The 24,791-nt window shown below is 45.7% G+C and overlaps 2 protein-coding genes across 6 annotated transcripts in view; both read right to left on the reverse strand.

Moving 5' to 3' along the window:
* The window catches only part of PRSS55 (serine protease 55), a 162,443-nt gene that overhangs the window by 11,560 nt on the left and 126,092 nt on the right, over positions 1–24,791 (reverse strand). For all 5 annotated transcript variants that reach the window (XM_073805777.1, XM_073805776.1, XM_019941382.3 and 2 more), the window contains 3 exons: positions 8,938–9,127; positions 6,993–7,243; positions 5,434–5,576 (listed from right to left, as the gene is read on the reverse strand). In XM_073805777.1, coding sequence (XP_073661878.1) covers positions 5,434–5,576; positions 6,993–7,243; positions 8,938–9,127 — 584 coding nt within the window. The remainder of the gene's footprint in view (positions 1–5,433; positions 5,577–6,992; positions 7,244–8,937; positions 9,128–24,791) is intronic.
* Positions 18,069–18,653, reverse strand: LOC109550893 (large ribosomal subunit protein eL21). Its single transcript, XM_019941388.2, has one exon. It carries the CDS (start codon positions 18,604–18,606, stop codon positions 18,124–18,126), a length of 483 nt encoding a protein of 160 aa, XP_019796947.1. The 5' UTR covers positions 18,607–18,653; the 3' UTR covers positions 18,069–18,123.

Raw genomic sequence — 24,791 nt, forward strand, 5'->3', positions numbered from 1 at the left:
AACAGCCCAGCTGGCTGCCAGCTCTCTCTCTTTTCTTTTTTTTTAAGATTTTTTTTTTGATGTGGACCATTTTTAAAGTCTTTATTGAATTTGTTACAATATTGCTTTTGCTTTATGTCTTGGTCCTTTGGTCACGAAGCATGTGGGTCTTAGCTCCCCTACCAGGGATTGAACCCACACCCACTGCACTGGAAGGCGAAGTCCTAACCACTGGACCACCAGGGAACTCCCTGGCTGCCAGCTCTTAACCCCCCTCCAAGGCAGCCTCCGTCAAGGTCTCTCTCGGATGTCCCCTCCTCTAGGGCTACTGTAACTGACAGGCAGTTTCCAGCTTCCTTGGAAGGTTCAGCTCTTTGGCAAACATTTGTTGAGTGCTCTTCATGCCAAGCACTGTGCTAGGCACTGGGAATCCAGCCATGAATAAGACAAAATTTCTGCTGGAGTTGAGAAGAAAGATAAGAAAACTGTGCAGCATTGCAATGCCTGTTTCTCAGATGCTTGCTGGTCCTTCACAAGAAGTATTGCATTGCTAGCTTGGGACATATTTGATTTTATAGTTTGCTGGACGGTGTCACTTATTTTTTTTAAGTTGAACTTTGTTTTTTCATAGTGTAACCTTAGGGGATTACAAACAGGAAAAGCGCTGGAAAAAGTAAACCACAAAATTCAATTGATTTGATTTTAATTTGTATTTTAAGTACAGCATGATCTTATTGCTATTACTTTGAACATATTTAAATGTTTCCATCATAAAATTATAATTTCCCTTCATTATGTGATTATGTGTTTTATTCAAGTTTGCTAAGTTTAAAAGTGTGATTTTATTTTTAAAGGCAATTATTTTTAAACCCTAGGGGACTTTCTGCCTGGCTTACCTGGATTTAAGTGATGATAATATTATATAATTTCAGAAAACTTCCCTTGCCTGGATCACTCTCAGCTTATTCTCAGCAATAGAAAGCTTTCTAAACAGAAAGCAAAGCTTTTCACTTCACAATTTTTTTCTTAAAAAAGGCTTAAAACGATAACAGCACATTTATTTATAGCACTCAAGTAATAGATGATTAATTTTAGCAGCTTTCATTAAAGTACATTTTGATAGGGGAGGGATTGGAGCAAAAATCCTCGACTCCAGATGGTAGATCCAGCCATTGAAGCAAAGGGGACAGAAAATGTCATCAAAGATGACACTTGATTGTTTCAAGTGTTGCTGCAGTTGGTTTTGGCCATTTGAATATGGGATGGTGATGAATGAAAAAGACTGAAAGGATAGGTGTGAATACTGATGAGGGTGAGCAGCCTGGGACAACCTCTAGTCTCCCACGCGTGGCAACCCTGCCCTAGTGACCTGCTCTGCTCACCTCTCCACACTCAACCCTTGTTATCACTGGCTTCTGAAATATTGAAAGTTCCCTGAACACAAGATACTTTTTCAAGCCTCCGTGATTTTCCCCCAATTCTCCCTGGAATGCTCTCCCTTTCCAATCATACTATTAAATGTTGTTTTCCCCTTTTCTTTTTTCTTTTTTTTTTCTTTTTTTTGCCATACGCGGGCCTCTCACTGTTGTGGCCTCTCCCATTGCAGAGTACAGGCTCCGGACGCGCAGGCTCAGCGGCCATGGCTCACGGGCCCAGCCGCTCCGCAGCATGTGGGATCTTCCCGGACCGGGGCGCGAACCCGTGTCCCCTGCATCTGCAGGCGGACTCTCAACCACTGCGCCACCAGGGAAGCCCTCCCCTTTTCAATTGACATTGGAGCCCTTTGTCTCCTGCTCCAGTATGAATTGGCTACTCCCTAAGTCTGTGGCATGGCTAGGATCTGAGATCTTCGTTTAACCATTGCTATTGGGAAGCTTTGTCTTCTCTTTGTTTTTTTAAGTTTGATATAACTGTAGATTCACGTGCAGTTGAAAGAAATAATACAGAGAGATCCCATGTACCCTTTACATGTTTCCCCCGATGATACCATCTTGTAGAACTACATACAGTACAATAGCACAATTGGGGTATTAACATTGATGCAGTCAATACACAGAACATGTCCTTCGTCACAAGGATCCCTTATGTTGCCCTTTTAATGCTATATCCACTTCCTTCTACCCCTAAACCCTCCTTAAGCCCTGGCAACCACTAAGCTGTTCTCCCTTTCTATAATTTTGTCATTTCAAGGATGTTATGCAAATGTCCATTGACAGAGGAGTGGATAAAGATGTGGTATATATATACAATGGAATATTACTCAGCCATAAAAAATAACAAAAATAATGCCATTTGCAGCAACATGGATGGACCTAGAGATTGTCATACTGAGTGAAGTAAGTCAGACAGAGAAAGACAAATATCATGTGTTGATTATATGTGGAATCTAAAAAACTGGTACAAATGGTACAAAACAGAAATAGAGTCACAGATGTAGAAAACAAACTTATGGTTACCTGGGGGGAAGCGGGGCGGTAGGGAGGGATACATTGGGAGATTGGGATCGACACATACACATTGCTGCATATAAAACAGATAGCTAATAAGGACCTACTGTAGAGCACAGGGAACTCTACTCAATACTCTGTAATGACCTACATGGGAAAAGAATCTAAAAAAGAGTGGAGATATAGATATAGATATAGATATAGATATAGATATAGATATAGATATAAAACTGATTCACTTTGCTGTACAGCAGAAACTAACAACATTATAAATCAACTATACTCCAATAAAAATTTTCTAATAAAGAATGTTATGTAAATGGAATCACACAGTGTGGGACCTTTGGGGGTCAGCTTGTTGCACATAGCATGAGTCTCTGGACACATTCACGTGGTTGCATGTACCAATAGTTTGCTTCTTGTAACAGCTGAGTGGTATTGCATGGAATAGATGCAGTGTATTTAATTATCAGTGTATTTAATTATCCACGTCTTCCAGGACACTTGTTTCCAATTTTGGTCTATTATGAGTAACTCTGCTATAAACACTCCTGCACAGGTTTCTGTGTGAACACAAGCCTTCGTTTCTCTGGAATAAATGCCCAAGAATGGCGTTTGCTGGGTTATATGGCAAGAGCACGTTCAGTTTTTAAGGAAACTATAAAATTGTTTTCCAGAGTGATTAGACTATTTTAAACTCCCCCAAGCAATATACGAGGGATCCAGTTTCTCTACATTCTTATCAGCATTTGGTGTTGTTACTATTTTTTATTTTTTAATTTTAGCCATTCTGAGGTGTGCAGTGATACCTGGTTGTGGTTTTAATTTGCATTTGCTTGAGTGGCTAATGATGTTGAACGTCCTTTCATTTTCTTATTTGCCATCTGTATATCCTCTTCAGCCAAATGTCTGTTCTTGTCTTTTGCCCATTTTTGAATTGGATAGTACGTTTCTCTACAGTTGACTGCAAGAGTTCTTTATAGAGTCTAGGTACAGTTTCTTTGTTGGATATTATCTCCCAGTCAGTAGCTTGTCTTTTCATCCTCTTAATATGGTCTCTCATGAAGGAAAAGTTTTTAATTTTGATGAGGTCCATTTGATCAATTTTTCCTTATATGAGTTGTGTTTTTGGTGTTACTCTATGTCCCAAAGACTTTCTATTTTCTTTTTCTAAAAAAATTTTGTAGTTTTACATTTAAGTGCATGATCCATTTTGTTTTAATTGAATTTATTCTAGGAATTAATGGTTCTCAATTTTTTAAAAAAGATTCTTTCCTCAGATTTTTAGCTTTATTTTTCCTTATCCTATGTGTATTAATACATGGAATCCATGTATATTAGTGAAACCCTCTACTCTATTGCAGATCCTGTCTTGAGTAATAGGTTATGAGACTTGGGTTCTCATATGAATCTTCTGTTTAACAGGCCTCTTATGAAACTGGAGTCAGGGAAGGGGGATGCCAACTCCTTTCCATTGAATTGGGGTGGAAGTCTTGACCCACCACTCAGGCCAGCTATGACACCAAGGGGAGGAGCAGGGTGCCGCTACCACTGGGTGGGAGCCCAAGCTCTTCAGGTGGCCTCCACTGACATTGAGAGGGACAGGGGATGGATCATTATGACTAGATTGTACTTAAAGTCCTGGCTTTCCACTCAGCCTCCTCTGACACCACCATAGTGGGCAGGGGGAGGGGGGGAAGGTGAGATTGTCCACTCGACCTTGGTTGCTGGGGTAGGAGCACTGTGGGGCTTTTCCTGGTGTTTTGCTGGAATAGAATGATTATTGTTTAAAAGTTTCCACCTTGTTAAGTTGCCCTTTTCCTGGTCCAAAGAGAGGAAGGCTATCTTGTTTTGTTTTGTTTTGTTAGTTTGTCTGTGCCCACGGCGTTTTTTCCCCCAGCTGCTCCCAGGAGATGCTGAGCTGTTATGTACTACCATCCAGGCTGGGATATAAGAGGCAAAAAGTAAACCCAAGGAATTCACTGCTGTGTCATTCCTTAAGTATTAGGATATTTGTTTCCAATTTCATCTTCTCTTCACATTTTGGAGCCTTTATTTTTGTTTCACAATATAATGTCCAGTGCTTTTAGCTGTATTTAGTGGAAGGGAGCAACAGAAATGTGTCTACTCCATCTTGTCCAGAACCAGAAGTCCCAATCGTCTGTTTTGTTTTGTAATGTTTTAAACTATCCAGAATGTGGGGAAAACACAGGGCTCGTGTGACATTGATTCTGTCTCCCTCTGTGGTCCTCGTGATATACCTCACAGCCCTTCTGTGAGACAGCCTTTTCATCGCTCTGCAGAACATTTAACATCTGCACTTAGAGTTTTATACCAGTGACCAGACCCACTGCCCAGCCAGTGAGTAGGACTAAGTGGGCTCCCCCGCATGATCCTTCCCATCCTCAGAGCCAGAGGAAGCTCATTTATGAGGGGTTTTCCCCTGTTTCTTCTACTATCAATCAAAAAGTGCTTTTCTTTTTAAATGTTTGTGTTAATTTTAGTAAAGAGAAGCTAAGCTACCAGACTTTTCTTCAGCGAAACTCACAGGCATGATCCAATACACTATGATTGTTTACCCAACTGCCTGCCCAGGAGACTGTGGGCTCCTTTAGGCAAGAAACCATGTCTCATCAGTTGTTGAATCCCAGGGTTTAGTGCACTCAACAAAGGTAGCTAAAATTAATAAAGTAAAGTAATTCCTTGTATGGATCTCAAATCTTCCTTGGCTTTTTGTTTCTTAAAGAAGTCTCAGAAATGGAAAAAGTCTTGGGGGCCTACCTGGAGAAGACCAGAAATATTTATGCAGGGTTGCTGCATACTGACTTCCAGGCAAGCACTGATATTCCAAGGACCTGACAGTAAGTATTCCTGAATCCATGTCCCCATTCCCGTATCTAAGCCCGATTTCCACACATTTTCCGAACTCTTACTGTCTGTTCCCCATGGAGAGAGGATGCCTTTACCCTGGCAGCCCGAGGGGATGGAGGGGATGCAGCCAAGTTACCTGGCAAGCATCGTAGGTCTCATTCTCGAATCCAGCACACAGCATATTTTTGGTAAGTCTTGGAAATTCCTTTGAACACTTCTCCCAATCCACGATGGTCATGGGCACTTTCAGCAGCTCTGTTTCCATAGGCTGTTTGAGACCTGACCCATAGAGAAGGCCCTTTAGAAAGGTCACTGGACAGGAGCCCCAGTGCCGATAAGGCAGCTGACGTGCCCTAGACCAACCTGCCCAGTGTCCCGCCAGCCACACATCCGCCTTTTTTTTCACATTTTCACAGACCCTCCCTCTCCACGTCTTTCCAGTAATCCCTTGCAATTTACTCACTCCACCACCCCAGGCTCTTCCAAACAAGTCCCCACCTACTTGTATTATCCCTCCCATTCAAAATCATATTCCTGCCTCCAAGAAGACTTCCATCTTGGCTCCAACAGCGCTACAGACTTGACTTCTTAGAACTGGCTTTCGATCGGTTCTCAGCATAACCCTGCCTCTTCAGCATATTTGCCTCTCGTTACTTTCTGTTATGTGAGTGTGACACCTCTGACACAGGGCCGCTGAAACTGGGTTTGCACTCCCAGTGAAAAAAGCTTTCAGGTCCCCCAGACAAAGCTAGGTTGGTTGAGAGTTTTTACAGGGGGTTTGTCAAGGCCCTTCCTGGACTGCCAGCTTCCGGGAATTTGTTTGGACTTCTCTCCATCTCATTAACTCCTACCACATGGAGATTTCAAAAGACTTCTCCACACTGAGTGTTCTTAATCGTGCAGGCACCCATCTGCCTCTCCTCACTTCTAAATTCTGAGTCGTGCCCAGAGCCCTGAATCAGTGTTACACCAGTTGCCCTCTAGTTACCAAACTCCTGAAATACCTACCATCTCTTAGACCCCAGGTCATTGCAAAGCATCCCTAAGGACCTGGAGTCTTGTTCAGGCCTGAGCTAGCGCTGTGCTATTCCCGTCCCTCCCCTACCAATTTTGTTGAGTTTTCTTTGGGAACAGTCCAGCAGGGCTTTCATAATCCCTTTATTACCCTGGTCAGGTTCCTCTTATTTTGGCCAAGTAACAACAAGTAACAACAACAGATTCATTTCTAAGAATGGCTGGGCAACACTCCAGGACCATGTAAAGTCTAGGCCAGGGCAGGCATCTTGAATGCCTGTAGGAGCCAGGTGGGAAACATCAATGCATGAATCAGGGAGATGTGAGAGAGCAGAGCAGAGAGCCCCTGGCCAACTGGAGGGTTTATATTCAATGAAACAAACGAGACCGCCATGTGATGGCGGGACAGGACCACACCCAGGGATGGCCCACACCTGGCATCTCAGCTCGGGGCCTTGGGGGATGTTTCCTTCGCACTTGGAAGAGGCTGAGATCAGGCCTCTGTGCGTTCCTGGTGCTCAGGGATTTGCTCCAATGCAAGCCCCTCTCTCCTCCCTCCTTCCTCAGCCCTCTCCCCTTTCACCCTCTCCCCCCTCCTTTAGGTTTACTGGCCCATCCTCAGACGCCCGTGATGTGGCTCTTCCCCCAGGTGCTCCCAAGAGATGCTGAGCCGTTACTTACCAGTTTGGGTCTGCCCCCATCCTGCCACCCAGCATTTGTGCCACCTGGAGAGGCCGGGCTCTGTGGGCATGCAGATGGGTTCTTTCAGTTCGCTGAATGTGATGGGCGTGTCCAACAGCAGCAGGGAGATATCATTGTCCATGTTGAGTTTTTGAAAGTCCTTGTGCAGAATTATGCTTGTGACCCCCTTTATTTCCAGGGATGGGCTGCTTAAGCTGTTCGTTCCCAGCACGACTCTCAGTTCTGTTGGCCTGGTGGCGGAGAAGCAGAGACGGAGAAATAGGAGGGGAAGGAAAGTCACAAGGTGCACAGAATCTGCTGTGCCTGAAAACCCTAAATCCCACACAGCTGTAGGGGCCTTTTGCATTTGTCCTACCGGGGCTGTTGCTCAGAAGATGTGAGCATTTGAAAAAGGTAGAGAAGGAGGGTGAAACAGCCACTGTGGCCGACCACAGCTCCATGGCTGCTCCAGAATCATCCCAGAGATGTGAATGAGATACTCCTGCCTCACGGGGCAAAGAAAGGACTTAGCTTTGGGCCCCCAAAGAGCCCATGAAAGACCACTTGGCACAGATCAAACTAGCCCTCAGATAGGAAGGGATTATCACAGCAATTTGTCCACCAGCAATTTAGAGACTGAGGAACAGAATTTTTTTGTTTGCAACATACACAACTGACTGAAGTTTAACATTCGGAACGTATAAAGAGAGTCTACAAATTAAAAAAAAATTGTCAAAGCTCAAACAGACTTTACAAAAGAGAAAATATACCAATAAACTTGCAAATATCAACTTAGCAGTAGTAAGAAAAATGCAAATTAAGACTACAATTATAATAGTATTTCATGCTTTTCACCAGAAAAGCAGAAATTAAAAATTCTGAAAAAGTAGCAAGTATCGGTGATGATTTTAACACTTACACACCGCTGGCGGAAATTTAAATGCGTGCAACCACTTTGGAGAATCATTTGGATTTTCTAATAAACTTGGAGATGCACAAGACCTACGATTCTATATCTTCTCTCCTAGGAATAAACTCTTGCACATATGCACCTGAAGACCTATGCAAGAATCAGGAACAGAATTTAATCCAGACCTGCCATTGATGAAGCAGAAAGAATCTTCAGTAATGATTTAGGAATTTCCCTCCAGGCAGAATGGCCAGGAACTTTCCAACAGCCAGTCCTTAAGTATCCCATGGGAGTAGATGCAACAAGTTTCCTTGGTTACCCCAGGGTGAAACTTTCCCCAGGTTTTTGATGAACCCTTTAAAGTTCTTCTTTCTGTGTATCTTCAAACTTTCTCGAGGTGGTGGAGCGGAAAAGCACAAGTGCTGGAACCGGATTTAAATCCTGTTTCTGTCTACTAGGTGTGTACCTTGGGTGAGTCAGCTAACCTTATTGGACCTCAGTTTCCTTCTCTATAAAATCAGGATGTTCATTTTACCTGCCTCAGGGTTTCTGTAAGTTGGAATGAGTTAAAAGGGGATTATTCATTCTACCCGCCTCAGGGTTGTTCGTATGATTAAACAAGTTAATGCACGTAGTTTCTTAGCAGGTCACCGGCACGTGATGAGGAATCAGTAAATGCTCTGTTTTCCACCAGTCTCCTGGAGTGCAGAGAAAACTCTATAAGGAGGAGGGAAGTAGGTTGTCGGATGGCCCAGGAACCCAGACCTCCAGAGTTAGGAGGATTTCCTCCTAGAAGGACTTGAATGTCCTGGCAGAGGGAGACAGACCAAGCCCTTCGGCTCCACCAAGACAGATGTCCCTGGAGAGGACAGTTTGTGACCTCAGGGAAGCCGCAGTTACTGGTTCTGGGTGACAACAAAGAAGGCACAGTGGATCCGGCCTTGGGTTCACAGCCTCTTCCTCCCTAGGGCGTGTGGGGCTTCCCCAGGGAGGGGAGCACATTGTCAGAAGCAAGGGGATGGACTCGGTACTTACGAGATCTCAGAGTGAAAGCAGTGAGCCGCCGAGACAATCCACCACTCGCTGATGATGGCGCCACCACAGAAGTGTTCATTTCTTGCTTGAATACTCACCTGCCATGGAAACTCACCCACCTCAGCCTCCATACCTCCTATGATTCTGGAATACTGAGCTCCTCTCTCAAAAACGGGTCTTTCACCGCATTCTGGTAGAATGGAAGAGAAAGGAAGGGAAACGATGCAACACTTAGTCAGTATCCATAGAAGACCCATAAGTAGCTATCATTGTACCCATTCTAGAGATGGGGAAACTGAGGCTGGCGCAGTAAAGCACCCTTAGAAACACGAGTAAGCCAACAGATGCTTCACATCTGTTGGAACGTGTTTGGAAGCGTTGGCTCTGTCTCCTTTCCAGACAGGCAAGTCACTTTGCCCAGCTTGTTTCTGCCCTCATCTGAGAAAAATCAGAGGAAAATACTTGGCCAGGGCCAACCTGGAGTGACTGGCAGAATAATGCCTCTGTTGCCAAAAAATGTCCACGTCCTAATGGACCAAGCCCTGGAATTCGTGAATATGTTACCTTATAAGGCAAAGGGGACATTGCAGATGGAATTAAGGTTGCTAATCAGCTGACCTTAAAATGGGGAGATTGTCTTGGATAATCTGAATGGACCCAATGTAATCACATGGGTCCTTAAAAGTGGTAGAGGGAAGCAGAAGAAGAGAGATGTGACTGCAGAAGAAAGGCACTGAGAGATGCAATATTGCTCGCTTTGAAGATGGAGGAAGGGGCCACAAGCCAAGGTATATGGATGATCTCTAGAAGCTGGAAAAGGCAAGTTAACAGACTCTTCCCTAGAGCTTCCAATAGGAACGCAGTCCTGCTGACACCCTGATCTTAGCCCAGGGAGACCCATGTGGGAGTTCTGTCCTACAGAACTGTAAGATAAGAAGTTTGTGTTGTTTAAGCCACTAAGTTTGTGGTAGTTTGTTACAGCAGCAAGAGGAAACTAATACATACAGGAAACCAGAAGGGTGACCTAGAGAGGGCCTGAACCTACAGGAAGCCCCAAGCTATTCTACGTTAGAACATTCTGTTCCAGGCAGAGCAGCTCTGTTTCCTGGAAGGCTGAGAACAAAGGCTGCAGCTGCCTGTTTGGAAGAGAAACCTGCCTTCTGGAGCGAGTCCAGATCCAACCCCTCACCCGGAGGAGGAGGAGGAGACACTGTTAGTATTTTCTGACGTGAATGTGGTCTTGTTCTGGAACAAAGAATGAGCTTGATTCTACAGAGCCCAAGACCCCCTCCGCTCTCTTTCTAGAGGCTACTTTTCCAAATACCCATTCAACAGAGGTTTTGAGGACTTTGTAGTATGTGTTGGAGGAACCCAGTGGTGGTTATTTTTAGTTAAAAAAAAAAGGAGTGAAAATGTATCAATATGTGTCAATAGCTTTCAGCTGTCAGTAACATATAGAGGCTCTTTCCAGGACTTTTGGGTCTGCACTTCCTCCTTTATTTACCAAACACATATAGTCTTACCATGTGTCTGGGCACCATTATATGCTCTGGAGTCCCAAAGCCTGCGTCTGAATCCTGGCTCTGTTGCTTACCTGATGAATGATTTAGGGTAAACGACTTATTCTTGTTTATCATCCCTTTCTTTATTCCCCAAATAGGCAGAAGATAATACTTACACTACAGAACAGATGCACAGACGTACAGAACAGATAACGGGTGTTGAAGTGCCCAACACAGAGTAAACCCTCAAGCCACGTTAGCTGTCAGAATTTCTCATGTCACCTTGTACCAAGGGCCCCCTTTCCTTGGTCTTGAGAACAACCTACACTACCAGCGTGGAACCGTGCAGACATATAGCCTAACGCTGGAACACAAAGCCCTAAGCAGTGACGGAGGCAGTGCCAAAACGGTAAGCAGAGATGCGAGCCATCGGGGGCACTTGGACCTGCTTGCAGAGAGGCCAGCTTTGCCGATTCTCTGCCCACACCACGCACCAGCCCCCATTCACTCCGTGCAGCCAAGCCCGGGCCGGAATGAGGGAAGCCGGGGACATGGGCTGTGTTCTTTCCGTGAGGCCGAGGGCAGGGAGGGAAATGCGGGCCCTGGAGTCACACTGGGGCCACTCCCGGCTCTCCCATTTCCCTGCTGCGAGGCTCTGGACCAATCCTAAACCTCCCTGAGGCTCGGAGCTCCTTACCCACATGTGGGGCTAAGAGTGGAGAGCCCACTGGGGTAGTGTGGGCATCTAATGGGGGAAAGTACCTGACCATAACAGCTTCCTTTCCACTTCAGCCACCTGCCCCCCCCCGCCCCCCCAGAGAGAGAAACAACCTATCAGGAGCTGCGAGGAGCTGCCCGTGGAGCACAGCAGGCACCCCTGGCCCACCTCCACCCCACCTCTCATGCACGTGGGTGACCTGGGCATCTGCTCAGCATCTGAGTTCCAGGGCCGATGCTCAGCTCATTCTGGGCCCGTGCTTCTCAGTGCCCCACTATTCATTCAAGGATAAAGTCTCGGGTTTCAAACCCAAAACTTAAGGTCAGACAGGTTGAACTTGCGGCTGGGGCAGGAGAAGGGGCAAGGGAAGTGGTTTCCAGTAGGGGTGTAGGGGGAACAGGAAGCCACTGCTCCCGTGAACCGGCCTCTTAGTGGCCCATTAGCTGATTTGTGGGATCGTCCAGGCCTCTGTCCCTCGGCCCCTCAGGCTTAGCCCTGGCGGGATGGAAGGGAGAGAGCAGGGCCAGGGTCTCATCCAGCCCCACCTGGAGAGCCGCTCGGGCCCGGGCAGGCGTTCGCTTACCCAGATGTGCGTCCCTGGCCTGGGGTATGTGCAGCAAAAGGGACCACAGGAGCATGGCCCTGGGCATGACTGCTGGCCTGGGAGGTGACGGAAGCCGGGGTGGAGGGGAATGACTCTGACGGGGCCTCCCCCTTACAGCCAGCCCTGCCGCTGATGTCACAATGGGCTGCGGGTCTGAGAACGCAGACTGTCAGGCAGGCTTCTCTTCTGGCCGCTCTGTTCCTGAGATGGGCCTCATCCTGGACGCCTCCTGGGCTGAGTTTCCCTTCCTGACCTGGGCACGGCCTGCCCTTCACGAGTCCTCAGTGGGCAACTTGCTGTGGGCCCCTCACAGCCCGTGCCTCTTAAGGCTCAGATGCCTCCTCTTCCACAGGGCCTGTTCCGTCAGGGGTTCCCCGTGAATGTGCGCAGAAGGCCTGCGCGAGGGGCTGCCGGCTGGGATCCTTGCGAACGGGGAGGTGGTCCAGGAGGCCCGGAGGCCTGCGCAGCCTGAACGGCCGTCGGGCCAGGTGCCAGGTTCTCTGCTCAGGCCTCTGATCTGGGTCACAGGCGCGGACCCGAAGGCTGGGTTCAGAGGCGCTGGCCTCCCCTGATACTCAGCCCAGAAGGCAACAATCCCTGCTCCCACCCTTTCTGGGTTTATTCCACGTGGCCCCCAAATCTCCAGATAGGCCCCTGTCCCTTTCTAAAGATGGAAAGTCCCCTGCATCGGCAGGCGGACTCTCAACCATTGCGCCACCAGGGAAGCCCCACTGGCGGCTTTCTTTGCTCGGCTTCTGGGGGTGGGGTGTGGAGGGGAGGGGAAGCCTGGGCCCCATGTTTGATTGGGAGAATAGAGGATGACTGACGGGCACATCCACCCTAAACTGCTGCCCATTTTCTATGAAAGTATCTGGACAGAATCACAGCTCATCTCTAGGAAGATGCGTTCCTTCTGGGTCTGTGTCCTTCCTATTGACATGACGTGAGCCCTGTCTATTGCAAAGCACTCATTCGCTGCCCCACATTTTTTGGCCAAGCTTCTTCACGATAACAGTGGATCACACCATGTCTGAGCTGGTGGAAGGACCGACCAGCGGGGCCAGAGCCACCGTGCACAGCCCCAGAGGCCGCCATTCCTGTAGACTCCAATGGGAATGGCTCCCCCTAGAATTGGGCAAACATGGCCCGAGTATGGAGAGAAACTTTAGGAATGTAAGAAGTCTATAGCAATCCAAAGAGGAAAGCAGGTACATGGTGGCAAAGGTTGCACAGGGACACTGCCTGCCTGACGCTCCAGAGTTTCCCAGGGTGGCTTTATCGAGGTGACCTTATTTTCCACAGTCCTGGCCAGCAGAGCTCTAACTTTGGTGTGCAGCCCAGGAAGCTTCTTTGGTACAGATTCGGGTTGCCAGATTTAGCAAATAAAAATACAGGCTGCCTGGGACCTCCCTGGTGGTGCAGTGGTTAAGACTCTGAGCTCCCAATGCCAGGAGCCCGGGTTCGATCCCTGGTCAGGGAACTCGATCCTACATGCATGCCGCAGCTAAGGAGCCCGTGTGCCACAAATAAGGAGTCCGCCTGCTGCAACTAAGACCCAGCGCAACCAAATAAGTAATAAATATTTTTAAAACAAGAGTTAAAAAAATACAGGTTGCCCAACTGATTTTGAATTTCAGATAAAGAACAAATATTTTTAGTACACATGTACCCCACGCAATGTTTGAGACATTCTTATACTAAAACAAAATTCATTGTTTACCTGAAATTCAAGTGTACCTGGCATCCTGTATTTTAGCTGGCGACCCCAGTGTTGATTTCCAGACTTCACCCTTCAGACTCTGATCCAGTGGATGGGGGAAGGCAGGGAGCCAGGTCTCAGCACTTTAACAGCTGCTTCCAGATTATACCAGGACAGATCCTTCTGGAGCACCTGGAGAAATGTCACTCAGGCCAAAGGTAGAGGGCTTCCTGGGACCCCTGGCAAGCTGGGGACTGGAGTCTGACTCAACCTAGGAAATCTGGAGGCAAGAGAATGGCCGGCCATCTGCTTAGGTTCTGGGAAGGGTGCTGCTGTGGAGAGGCTGCCCTGAACCCCCAGAGTTTGTGCATTTGGGCTGCACAGGGGACAGAGTGCTGCGGGGGGTCCTGAGGAGCCCTGCCATTGGGCGTCCTGCAGGGGGCAGAGAGACCTCGGAAGAAAGAGGCTAGGGATGTGTGCCGAAAGGCCTGGGGAGTGCAGAAGACAGGGGCCAGCAGGCAGAGCCCCTGAAAACACCGTGCAAAGAGTCCGCTGGAAATGCCTCCCAGGCCCCGAGGACAGAAAGCTGATGTCTGGGCTAGCTCCCCTTTCCCTGCACCTGTTACTGAGTCCAAGCTCGCTCTACTCACTGCACGAATGGCCAATAAATCGGAGACGAGGTGTCGAGGCAAGGAAGACAACTTTATTCCGAAAGGCGGCGGACCGAGAAGATGACAGACTAGTGTCCGAAAAACCGTCTTATCGGGGTTTGGATACCAATTCTTTAACAGCACAGAGACGGGAAGGAGATGAGGAAGTAAGGTAAAAAGGCCATACGTTTTGCAAATATCCCCTGGAATGGCCAGCCTCGGGGAGGGGATGTGTTAATTTTTTTAATTTTTAAATTAAAAAGTATTTATTTGTTTATTTTATTCTTTGGCTGTGCACGGCGTTCTCTAGTGATGGCGAGTGGGCGCTACTCTTCGTTGCGGTGCGTGGGCTTCTCATTGCCGTGGCTTCTCTTGTTGTGGAGCACGAGCTCTAGGTGCACGGGCTTCAGCAGCTGTGGCTCTCGTGGGCTCTAGAGCGCAGGTTCAGTAGTTGTGGTGCACGGGCTTAGTTGCTCCGCGGCATGTGGGATCTTCCCGGACCAGGGCTCGAACCCGTGTCCCCTGCATTGGCAGGCGGATTCTTTTTTTTTTTTTTTAAAACATCTTTATTGGAGTATAATTGCTTTACAATCGTGTGTTAGTTTCTGCTTTATAACAAAGTGAATCAGCTATACATATACATATATCCCCATATCCCCTCCCTCTTGCGTCTCCCTCCCACCCTCCCTATCCCACCACTCTAGGTGGTCACAAACCACCTAGCTGATCTCCCTGTGCTATGCGGCTGCTTCCCACTAGCTATCTATTTTACGTTTGGTAGTGTATATATGTCCATGACACTCTCTCACTTCGTCCCGGCTTATGCTTCCCCCTCCCTGCGTCCTCAAGTCCATTCTCTACATCTGCGTATTTATTCCTGCCCTGCCCCCAGGTTCTTCATAACCATTTTTTTAAGATTCCATATATATGTGTTAGCATAGGGTATTTGTTTTTCTCTTTCTGACTTACTTCACTCTGTAGGACAGACTCTAGGCCACCCACCTCACTACAAATAATTCAATTTCCTTTCTTTTTATGGCTGAGTAATATTCCATTGTATATATGTGCCACATCTTCTTTACATTCATCTGTCGATGGACACTTAGGTTGCTTCCATGTCCTGGCTATTGTAAACAGAGCTGCAATGAACATTGTGGTACATGACTCTTTTTGAATTATGGTTTTCTCAGGGTATACGCCCAGTAGTGGGATTGCTGGGTCGTATGGTAGTTCTAGTTTTAGTTTTTTAAGGAACCTCCATACTGTTCTCCATAGTGGCTGTATCAGTTTACATTCCCACCAACAGTGCAAGAGGGTTCCCTTTTCTCCACACCCTCTCCAGCATTTATTATTTGTAGATTTTTTGATGATGGCCATTCTGACTGGTATGAGGTGATATCTCATTGTAGTTTTGATCTGCATTTCTCTAATGATTACTGATGTTGAGCATTCTTCCATGTGCTTCTTGGCCATCTGTATATCTTCTTTGGAGAAATGTCTATTTAGGTCTTCCGCCCATTTTTGGATTGGATTGTTTGTTTTTTTGATATTGAGCTGCATGAGCGGCTTGTAAATTCTGGAGATTAATCCTTTGTCAGTCGCTTCATTTGAAAATATTTTCTCCCATTCTGAGGGTTGTCTTTTCATCTTGTTTATGGTTTCCTTTGCTGGCAAGCAGATTCTTAACCACTGCGCCACCAGGGAAGCCTGGGGATGTGTTAATTTCTTCTTTCTTGCAGCCATCCACAGGTGGACAGGGTCCGGGTGTTTCCCTGAACAGAGGCACCTTGGTTAAACGTTCAGGCAGAGGGGCAGGGTTCCCTGAGGCTGGCCATCATGTATAGACAGTATCCTTTTAGTGAACAAAAGCTGTGGAAAGCAAAGGTTAAAGTAAAAGAAACATGTAGTCCGATTTCGCTCTTCCCTGTTACACACCTTCCCCTGACTTTGAACCCTGGCAGGATCAAAAGAGCAGCTTGAGCAGGGGGAGGGTGAGCAGAGCCAGAGGTGAGAGAAGACCCAGGCCCTAACCCGACCCAGGCCTGGAGGAGGTTTGATTTAGAGTCAGACTCCGCGCCCCCTGGAGGGTGATGAGGGCTTGGATGTTCTAATTCCTAAATTGAAACCTGGTTTGGGACTCAAGTGACTGTAGGTCTATTATCTAAGGATAATCCGAGGGTGTCCCTGGGGCTTTTCCATCTGGGCAGGACAAATCATCACCACTCAGGGGAGTTTAAAAGCCAGAGTGAGGCAAGACGGAAGCTAGTTGCCTTCACGGCCCACCCGGAACTTCATCGTTTCTCCATTTACAGCCGTTTGCGGAACAGCGACCGTGGAAATCTGACTCTATTTTACAAACCAGGGCAAGTCACTCAGGGAGGCAGACGCCTGGTACAACGGCGTGCCCGCGCATCCCCCGCCGCCCAGCGCTCACCACGGAAGTGATAAAGGTGAAAGGCGTGTCTTTTGTTGTTCATAACAAGCCCCCTTTCGACCCCACCTGGGTTTGTGTTAAGGAGGTGACTTTTGAAAAGCCCCAAGGATGGGGGCTGGTTGCCAGGGGAACCAACCCGTGATTCTCGAGAGGGTTGGAACTTTCAGCCCCACCCCCTGACGTCTGGGGGAGGAGAGAGGGGCTGGAGGTTGACCTAACAAGTCATCGCAGGCTTTGAGATCTGGTTCCAGAGAATAGGAAAACTCACCAAAGGACCCAAAGCTCTTTAACGCCCAAGCAGGCACTAGAACACATGGCTCTCCAAGAGGTTCAGAGTTATGCTGGGAGGGGCGGGTACAGACAAGGGTGCCTGATATGGTGTCCCTTTAGTCTCCGCTGCAGAGACAATGCAGACGGGAGGATTGGGCTGTGCGGACGCCGCTGAGCCAGGCTGCCCTGTGTCCCCTGCTTCCTCTCTAACCCGGGGCTTACTGTGCTATCACCCAGGACCAGCTCTGCCATGCATCTGTGATGCCCCCACGGAAGCAGCTGCAGCTGGCATTTTGTCAGCTTTGGCCAGAGGCCCAGGCTGGGAAATTCTGGACTGGAATGAAAAGAAAATGCTGCAGCTTCTAATTCCACTGCTCACGGCACTCAGGGGACGTGCCCCGGAAGCTCCAGGTCTGTGCCAGTCTAAGCCAGAGTGGAGGATGGGGAGAAGCCTGCAACCTCTTACCTGGCTCCTATAGAGTTGATTTAGAGGCCCAAGGGGGTGCTAAGTCAGAGCAAGTGGCTCAGGAAATGAGGAGAGTACAGTTGATTAATCGAAGAAGATGTATTGGGCTCAGTGAACATGCCAGTTAAAATGATCCCCCAGTGTCTGGACCCAGAGTTCTGCAAGAACAGGGGACCTGGAGCAACAATTAGCAAGTGCTTTTGCTTCTCCAGTCTCCACTGCCCTCCTTGTAAACACATTAAGGATCTTTCTGGGCTCAGTACTCTGCGAGAAGCAGCAGAGTTGTGGTAGAATAAGGGCCTTATTAATTTAGAGCACCTTATTAGATTATGTAATCTCATAAACTGGGAAAAGTTTAAAGGGCTATTGTGGGGAGCAAACGAGTTAACACAGCAGTTTCCAAAGCACGTTCTGTTAGAAACTGCATAGCAAAAAAGCTCTAAGATTAGACAGAATTTGGAAATGCTCCTTTCAGTACTTTTCCTTGGAGTCACGGTGGATATCCACATGTTAAAGGTTCCGAGAAATCTCACAGTGAGAAAGTGGTTTAATTTTATTTAATCCGGTATTTCTGAAATGTATCTGCCCACAAGGCTACCCTTTACCCTAACTCCCAGCCTTATAAATAAGTAACATTTTCTAGTTATCCTTTTGAGAATGACCTGTTCGTATAGTTTTCCCATCATTTCTATTTGAGTGGGTATCGTAAGTCGACTGGCAGAACCTTTTTGATTTTAATGATATTAGCCCTTTGTCTCTTACGTGTGCTACAAAATCTTTTCTCCTAATTCTTTTTTTTTTTTTTTTTTTCACAGTCCAGGTCTTTTATTTTCTTTACACCCATCATGCCATGAATTCATAGGGAATGGGCTCCAACAGTTCAGGCTCCTTTCCATTGGTTCTCACGAAGTGTGCTTCTCTGGGTGGAGCAGGCTGGCGCTTCAGTTGAACCCAAGTACCTTTCTCTTTGGCTTCCTTCTTTTTCTGATCATTTTCCTTCACCCGTTTCAGGAAGCTATCCCGGCTCTTAGAGTGCTTAATATGCTCGATACGCACATTAATTCTCTTGGCAAGAATCTTGCCCTTAACTTGTTTGTTTACAATGATGCCAACAGCATGCTGGGTAACATTGTAGACTCTCCCAGTTTTGCCATGGTAACATTTGTGGGGCATTCCTTTTTGAACAGTGCCCATTCCCTTGATATCTACAATATCACCTTTCTTGTAGATTCGCATGTATGTGGCCAAAGGAACAACTCCATGTTTTCTAAAAGGCCTAGAGAACATGTAGCGGGTGCCCCTCCTCTTTCCCTTTGTGTTGGTCATTTTGGCGAATTACTGGAAGATGGCGGTTCCGGCCGAAAAGAACTCTCCTAATTCTTTAATACTCTTCCAATTCTATTTTGGACTAAACAAATCTTAAATTTATGTTAGAAGTTCAGCACTATTTTTACGTATGGTTCTTGGCTTTTATTTGATGTCTTAGAAGGACCTCTTCATTCCAAAATTATAAACACAGTCAGACCTGTAGCAGAGTGTAAGCTCTGAAATTAGACTGTCTGCTTTCTAATTACTTTTCCTCCAAGTACTTGCTATGGGACCTTAGAAGGAGTTTCTAAATATCTCTGCATTTCAGTTTCCCCGTCTGTAAAATGGCCATATTAGGGTTATTGCGAGCGTTAAATACGTACAAAGCTCAGAGGACAGTGCCAGACACTGTAAATACCAAACATTCGTTAGCTGTTATTATTCCTAAATGTTTATGATTTTGCTTCTTAATTTTACATTTCCCCGTCCCAAGTTGACATTATCGTATGTTATTTCCAAAAAGTTTTATTTTCATCTTTTACATTTTGATTTACAATTCGTTTGGTTTCAAATTTTGTATACAATATAAGGTAGAGTTCAAGATTAACCTTTTTTTTTTTTTTTTTAAAGAAAGTAACTGTAAAGAACCCCCATTAGGTTATTAGTGGATTTCTCAGAAGAAACTCTACAGGCCAGGAGAGAGTGAGGTGACATAGTCAAAGTGTCGTAAGATAAAATACGCCGGCGAAGAATATATCTGCCACAGTTATCCTTTAGATATGAAGGCGAAATAAAGGTTTTCCCAGAAAAACAAAAGCTAAGGGAGTTCACCACCATTAGACCCAGCTTGCAAGAAATGCTAAAAGTTCTTCGTGCTGAAATAAAAAGATGCTACCTAGTGACATAAAAGTAAACGGAAGTACACAATACTCTAGCAAAGGTGAAAAACAGTCTGAATTAGAAAACTCTAACTCTGTATTAGAATGGCTGTTAACCACTTATAGTATAAAGGCTAAAGGAGAAGAGCATTAAACAGAACTATAGGTACTAACATTTCTCAATGGATTCACAGGACAAAAAAAGGTAAATTGTGACATCAAAAATATAAAAGTCAAGGAGTAAAAGAGTGGAAACTTTATAGGCAAATGAAGATTAGGAGCTCTCAGCATAAGAAGGACTGTTTTATCTGGGAGATGTTTTATGTAAGCCACATGGTAATCACAAAGCAGAAGTCCCGAAAGTAGAATCCCAAAGCATAAAAAAAGGGGAGACTGAGCAAATCACCATGGAAAACTACCACTTTACAAAGGTAGATAGAAACGAGGGAAAAAGAATGAAGATACAAAATAACCAGAAGGCAAACAATGACAGGAGTCAGTCCTTACATATCCATAAACACTCCAAATATAAATGGATTGAATTCACCAATCAAAAATCACAGAGTAGTGGGATGAATGAAAAAAAACCGAGATCCAACTAAGTGCTGCCTACAGGAGACTCATTTCAGCTCAAAGGCTGAAAGTGAAGAGACAGAAAAGGATATTTCATGCAAGTGGAAACAAAAGGAAAGTGAGGGTACTCATATCAGAAAAAATAGATTTCAAGCCAAAAACAATAACAAAAGGCAAAGAATATAGTTTTGTTTTTAAAATATGTTTAATTTAATTCGATTCAATTTAATTTATTACTGATACATTGAAGTTTGAATCCAACATCACACTATTTGTGGCATCTCCTCCGCATTTCTTTTCCCTTTCTCTCTCCGGTTTTGTGTGCGTGTGTGTGTGTGTGTGTATGTGTGTTTTGGGGAAGTTGACAAAGATTACCTCTGTTACTTATTATCCATGTAATTATGTTAACAGTTAAAAATACACTCCAAAAACGTTTTCCTCTTCACCTCTGTCCCTCACACCCATGATACTCAAATTGTCATGTGTCATGTATGTGAAGCTTCTGCACCATATATCATTGCTTAGTATGTTATAGCAGCTCTTGAGGGATGAAATCTGTGGTTATTATTCCACATATACACTTACTTGCAGCCTGGTTTACTTCTGATGCACCCTTATTTCTAGGGTGCAGACCATTCAACTCCTAACTAAAGCCACGAATTCATGAGGTCCCTTGCCATTGATGGGTCCTGGGGTCCCCCTCCTCACTCTGCAAGGCTGTCAGAAGTACCGCCCAGCTTGTCAGATGACTCTCCACAAATTGTGCCCACAAATTTGTTTCTCTTCCTAAATATTGGCCCATAACTCTTCACTAACTTTGCTGTCTAGTGCTTTCAAGCAAGTGATATTTTAACACTTTTATTTATCCTCAGCAAGAAAGTTGGTCCAAATTTCCTAGTCCATCTAACTGGTTTTAATTTTTCAATGCTAGTATGTGTCTTTATTTTTTCTTTGTCTCTGCCAGTTCCTTTTTCCTTCGTCCTTTTCTCTTATTTCATAGTGTTCCACGTTTTCTTTAATGTCCTTGCACGATACACCTCTAACCTGTTTCTTCCCTCCTGGTAACAGCTAAACAAATATATTATTCATGTGTATTTTGCACATTCTGTTTCTCGCTTTTTGTAATATTTTTGCATGGTTTTAAAATATTTATTTATTTATTTATGGCTGCGTTGGGTCTTTGTTGCTGTGCACAGGATTTCTCCAGTTGCAGCGAGCGGGGGCCACTCTTCCCTGCGGTGCGTGGGCCTCTCGCTGCGGTGGCTTCTCTTGTGGAGCATGGGCTCCAGGCGCGCGGGCTTCAGTAATTGTGGCTCACGGGCTCTAGAGCGCAGGCTCAGTAGTTGTGGCGCACGGGCCCAGCTGCTTGGTGGCATGTGGGATCCTCCCAGACCAGGGCTCGAACCCGTGTCCCCTGCATTGGCAGGCGGATTCTTAACCACTCCGCCACCAGGGAAGCCCTTTTACATGGTGTTTATATATTTTTGCTGGTTTGCTTTTAACTTGCGGCCAGTTGCAGCAGACCTGCCTTCCACCTTATACTGTATAGATAGAAACTCATTGCTGCCTTTCCCTTTTTATATAAGCCTTTTCATAATCTTTTCTCTTTACCCAGAGGGCTGGATATTGATAATTTATAATATCTGTTCAGTCTGCCTGAGGAGAGTGGTGAGGGACTTGGGAGCATGACCAGTCTAGATCTGGAGTTATTTTATTGGATGCTTTCCCTATGAAGGGGGCCAGGGCAGGGGGTGAAGTTCCAACAGCTCAAATAAAATCTTTGCATGTGTAGGGGTATCCCTGGATTTCAGGAAGTTCTTTCCTCTTTGTGGTAATCTTGGAACTCAACGCCTTTCTTACTTCCTGAGTTGGAATGTATTTTTTCTCTGCAAAGATAGCTCTGGTATCTGCTGTGAAGTTTAGTTGCCACTGACCATTAAGAAGACATGCCAGGGATTTCCCTGGTGGTCCAGTGGTTAAGACTCCACGCTTCCACTGCAGGAGGCTTGGGTTCGATCCCTGGTTGGGGAACTAAGAACCCACATGCCACACGGCGAGGCCAAAGGAAAAAAAAAGCCATGTCAAAGGTGGGTGAAGGAAGTATCACATGGTTGGTCGTCATCTCCAGACTGTTCCAGGAGAGGTCAAGTAGCTTAAAAGAAGAAACTCTCTGTCCTTCCCTTCTCCTGCCTGGGCCACAGGCTCTTGCCGTCTGATCTGTGGATAGCAGTGGGAGTCTATGGATTTTTTTCACTTTGTTTACAGTATTCTGCACTGGGAGGAACTCTAGAATAGGCTGTGTATATTTTTTCTCAGCGTCTTCTTTCATTCTGATGAAATTATAAGGCCATAGTGTGAATATCCTCAGTTTGCTGCGCGAGTGTATTGTGTGAGTGAGTATGTATGAATGTATTTATAAGCCATCTTTCCTCCAAATTATTTTACAGTTCCAACAAAGCAACAGGAATATTACATCTTAAAACTCAAACCACAAACCCAACTTTATTTGAAACTACTGAGTTTTATTGAAAATAGCTAAATATATTAACAAAGAGGCCGAGTAATCCAGCAGGATGGGGGTGGAGCTATGATAAATGAGCATTTGCATAAGGGAAGCGGAATAGAGATGCATTCCAGGGCCTGAAAACAATTGGGGGTGGGTTTCAGGCTGATGCAGCATGAACAGTGCACAGCCAGTGGAAATCCTTGATAGCAAAGTCTCCTAGGATTTTAGCTCCTAAGGCAGAAAAGTAACAATGAGTTCTCATGGAGTCTAGTGTAAGGAAGATATATAAAGTGTATGCTAGAATAGAGAGGTTGCGTCTTTCAGTACAAAGGGCTGTGTCCTGAGAAGCAACCCTGAAACAAGAATCCCAAGTGCTACAGTGGCCAGAACTGTGTACTGAAGGCCAATTTTCAGTGATTCTAGAATGCCTGGCTTCAATTCCTGGTTCTAGCACTTACTAGCTGTGTGGCTGTGAGAAAGTTAACTTTACCTCTCTGTGCCTGTTACTTATTCTGCGAAATGAAGATAATAATATATAGAACCCAACTCACGAGTGAGAATGAAAGGAGTTAATATGTATAATATAAAGAACGTAGAATAGTGTCTAGTCCGCAGAAAGTGTTAGCTGTTACTGTTGTAATGACCAGGTCTGTCGGCTCCTTGAAGAAGAGGCTGGGCTAGATTTGATGGATAGTCTATGTGGAAGGACTAGCATTGAACTAGGAATGAGTAGACCTGGGTCTGAAGCCCAAATTTGCTACTAAGGTCATACATATATCTAGCTGCTTTTCAATAAATATTTCTTAAGTGAAGGAATGAATGAATAATTGATAGATCTTCACCACTACTCCAGGTTTAACCAGTTCAAGAGAGAGAGTACAGGATGTTTCCGAGGTTCATGGCTACCAAACTAAGACTTTCTGATTCGATCCCCTAAACCAGATGTCCAGAGCACAACTTGAAGATCTAAAAAGCTAAGACTGAGACAGATAACAGAAAATACTAAACAAAATCATGGGTAGTGAACCCTTGTACAGGATTCCTCCAAAAGGTTGTATAAGCTGAAATTATAAAGTGCTCAAAACATTTAGGAAATGTAGAGCGTTTTTGTTCACTCATTTATTCAACAAACATCTACTGAATTCTGAACACGTTCAAAGACTGTGCTAAATATTAGCAATGCAAAGATGGCAAGATATGGCTTATATCCACCGCATATTTATAGTGCAGTCGGGGAGACGTGTCAACAGGTAATTAACACAATGTGGTGAGTGCCCTACGGAAGCATTTTCAAGGTGCTTTGGAACCACAGAGCAGAAAATAACTGCTGAAGGCTACGTAGTTTCCCAGGTGGATAAAGGATGTATCTAAGGCAAAGAGAAAAGAACTGCAAAGGCAGGAAGGCAAAGAAGAAGGTCACTGTGGCCCCAGATGTGAAAATAATTAAGGCTGACTCACAGCACAGCCAAGGCATTGGGGAGCAGTGAGAAGTGAGGCCGGAAACGTATGTGGATCACGCCAGATCACTACGGGTCGACGTGTCATGCCGAGGATTGGGACTTTGCTCTGTTTAGGGTCATTGGAAGGGGCCGTCCCAGGGTGTTGAGAAGAAAATGAGCAAGGTCATGTTGAGGTGCTGGAAAGAGAACTGAGACAGCCGCGTGCAAGGTACAAGTTGGAACAAGAAGACGGTGAGGTACCAGAGCCCAGGATGATAGTAAGAAGACCATCGCCAAGGTCCTAAAAAGAGATGCTGAACTGAAGCCAAAACAGGAGGAGATGGCGGCCAGGACCGAATCTGCCCGGGGTCAAGAGTCTGGGTACGGGGGAATGTTGGTGGGGCAGGGACTGTGTGGAAGAAGTGACAGCTCCAGGCGGGGCAGAGAAGATCTGTGGGCAAGATGGGCCAGAGCTAATTTGTTCCCTGTATCCCCACATTCACCCGGGGATGAACTGAGGGAAAAGAGAAATGTTCAGAACAACGGACTTGAAGTACAATATTCTGACAGCGGAGGAGCAGCAAAAAAAAAAAAAAAAAAAAAAAAAAAAAAAATGACAGTGCCAGTTTCTGGAAAGTGACATCTCCTAAAATAAATAGCTCCTAATTTATTGTCATAAGCTCAGGGTACTCAGCCAACTCTTTTCATTTCATTTTAAACATTTTGTCAGCATTAGACAGGAAGCGAATGTTGATCATTTGTTCACATGCTCCTAGTTGTAGAGCTCTCATTAGTGATTTAGGCAAA

Source organism: Tursiops truncatus, chromosome 6 (genome assembly GCF_011762595.2).
Source record: "Tursiops truncatus isolate mTurTru1 chromosome 6, mTurTru1.mat.Y, whole genome shotgun sequence".
NCBI classification, from domain to species: Eukaryota; Metazoa; Chordata; class Mammalia; order Artiodactyla; family Delphinidae; genus Tursiops; species Tursiops truncatus.

What these genes read in the sequence shown, in the direction of transcription:
- LOC109550893 (XM_019941388.2), bottom strand. Translation starts at nt 18,606, where the DNA reads ATGACCAACACAAAGGGAAAGAGGAGGGGCACCCGCTACATGTTCTCT.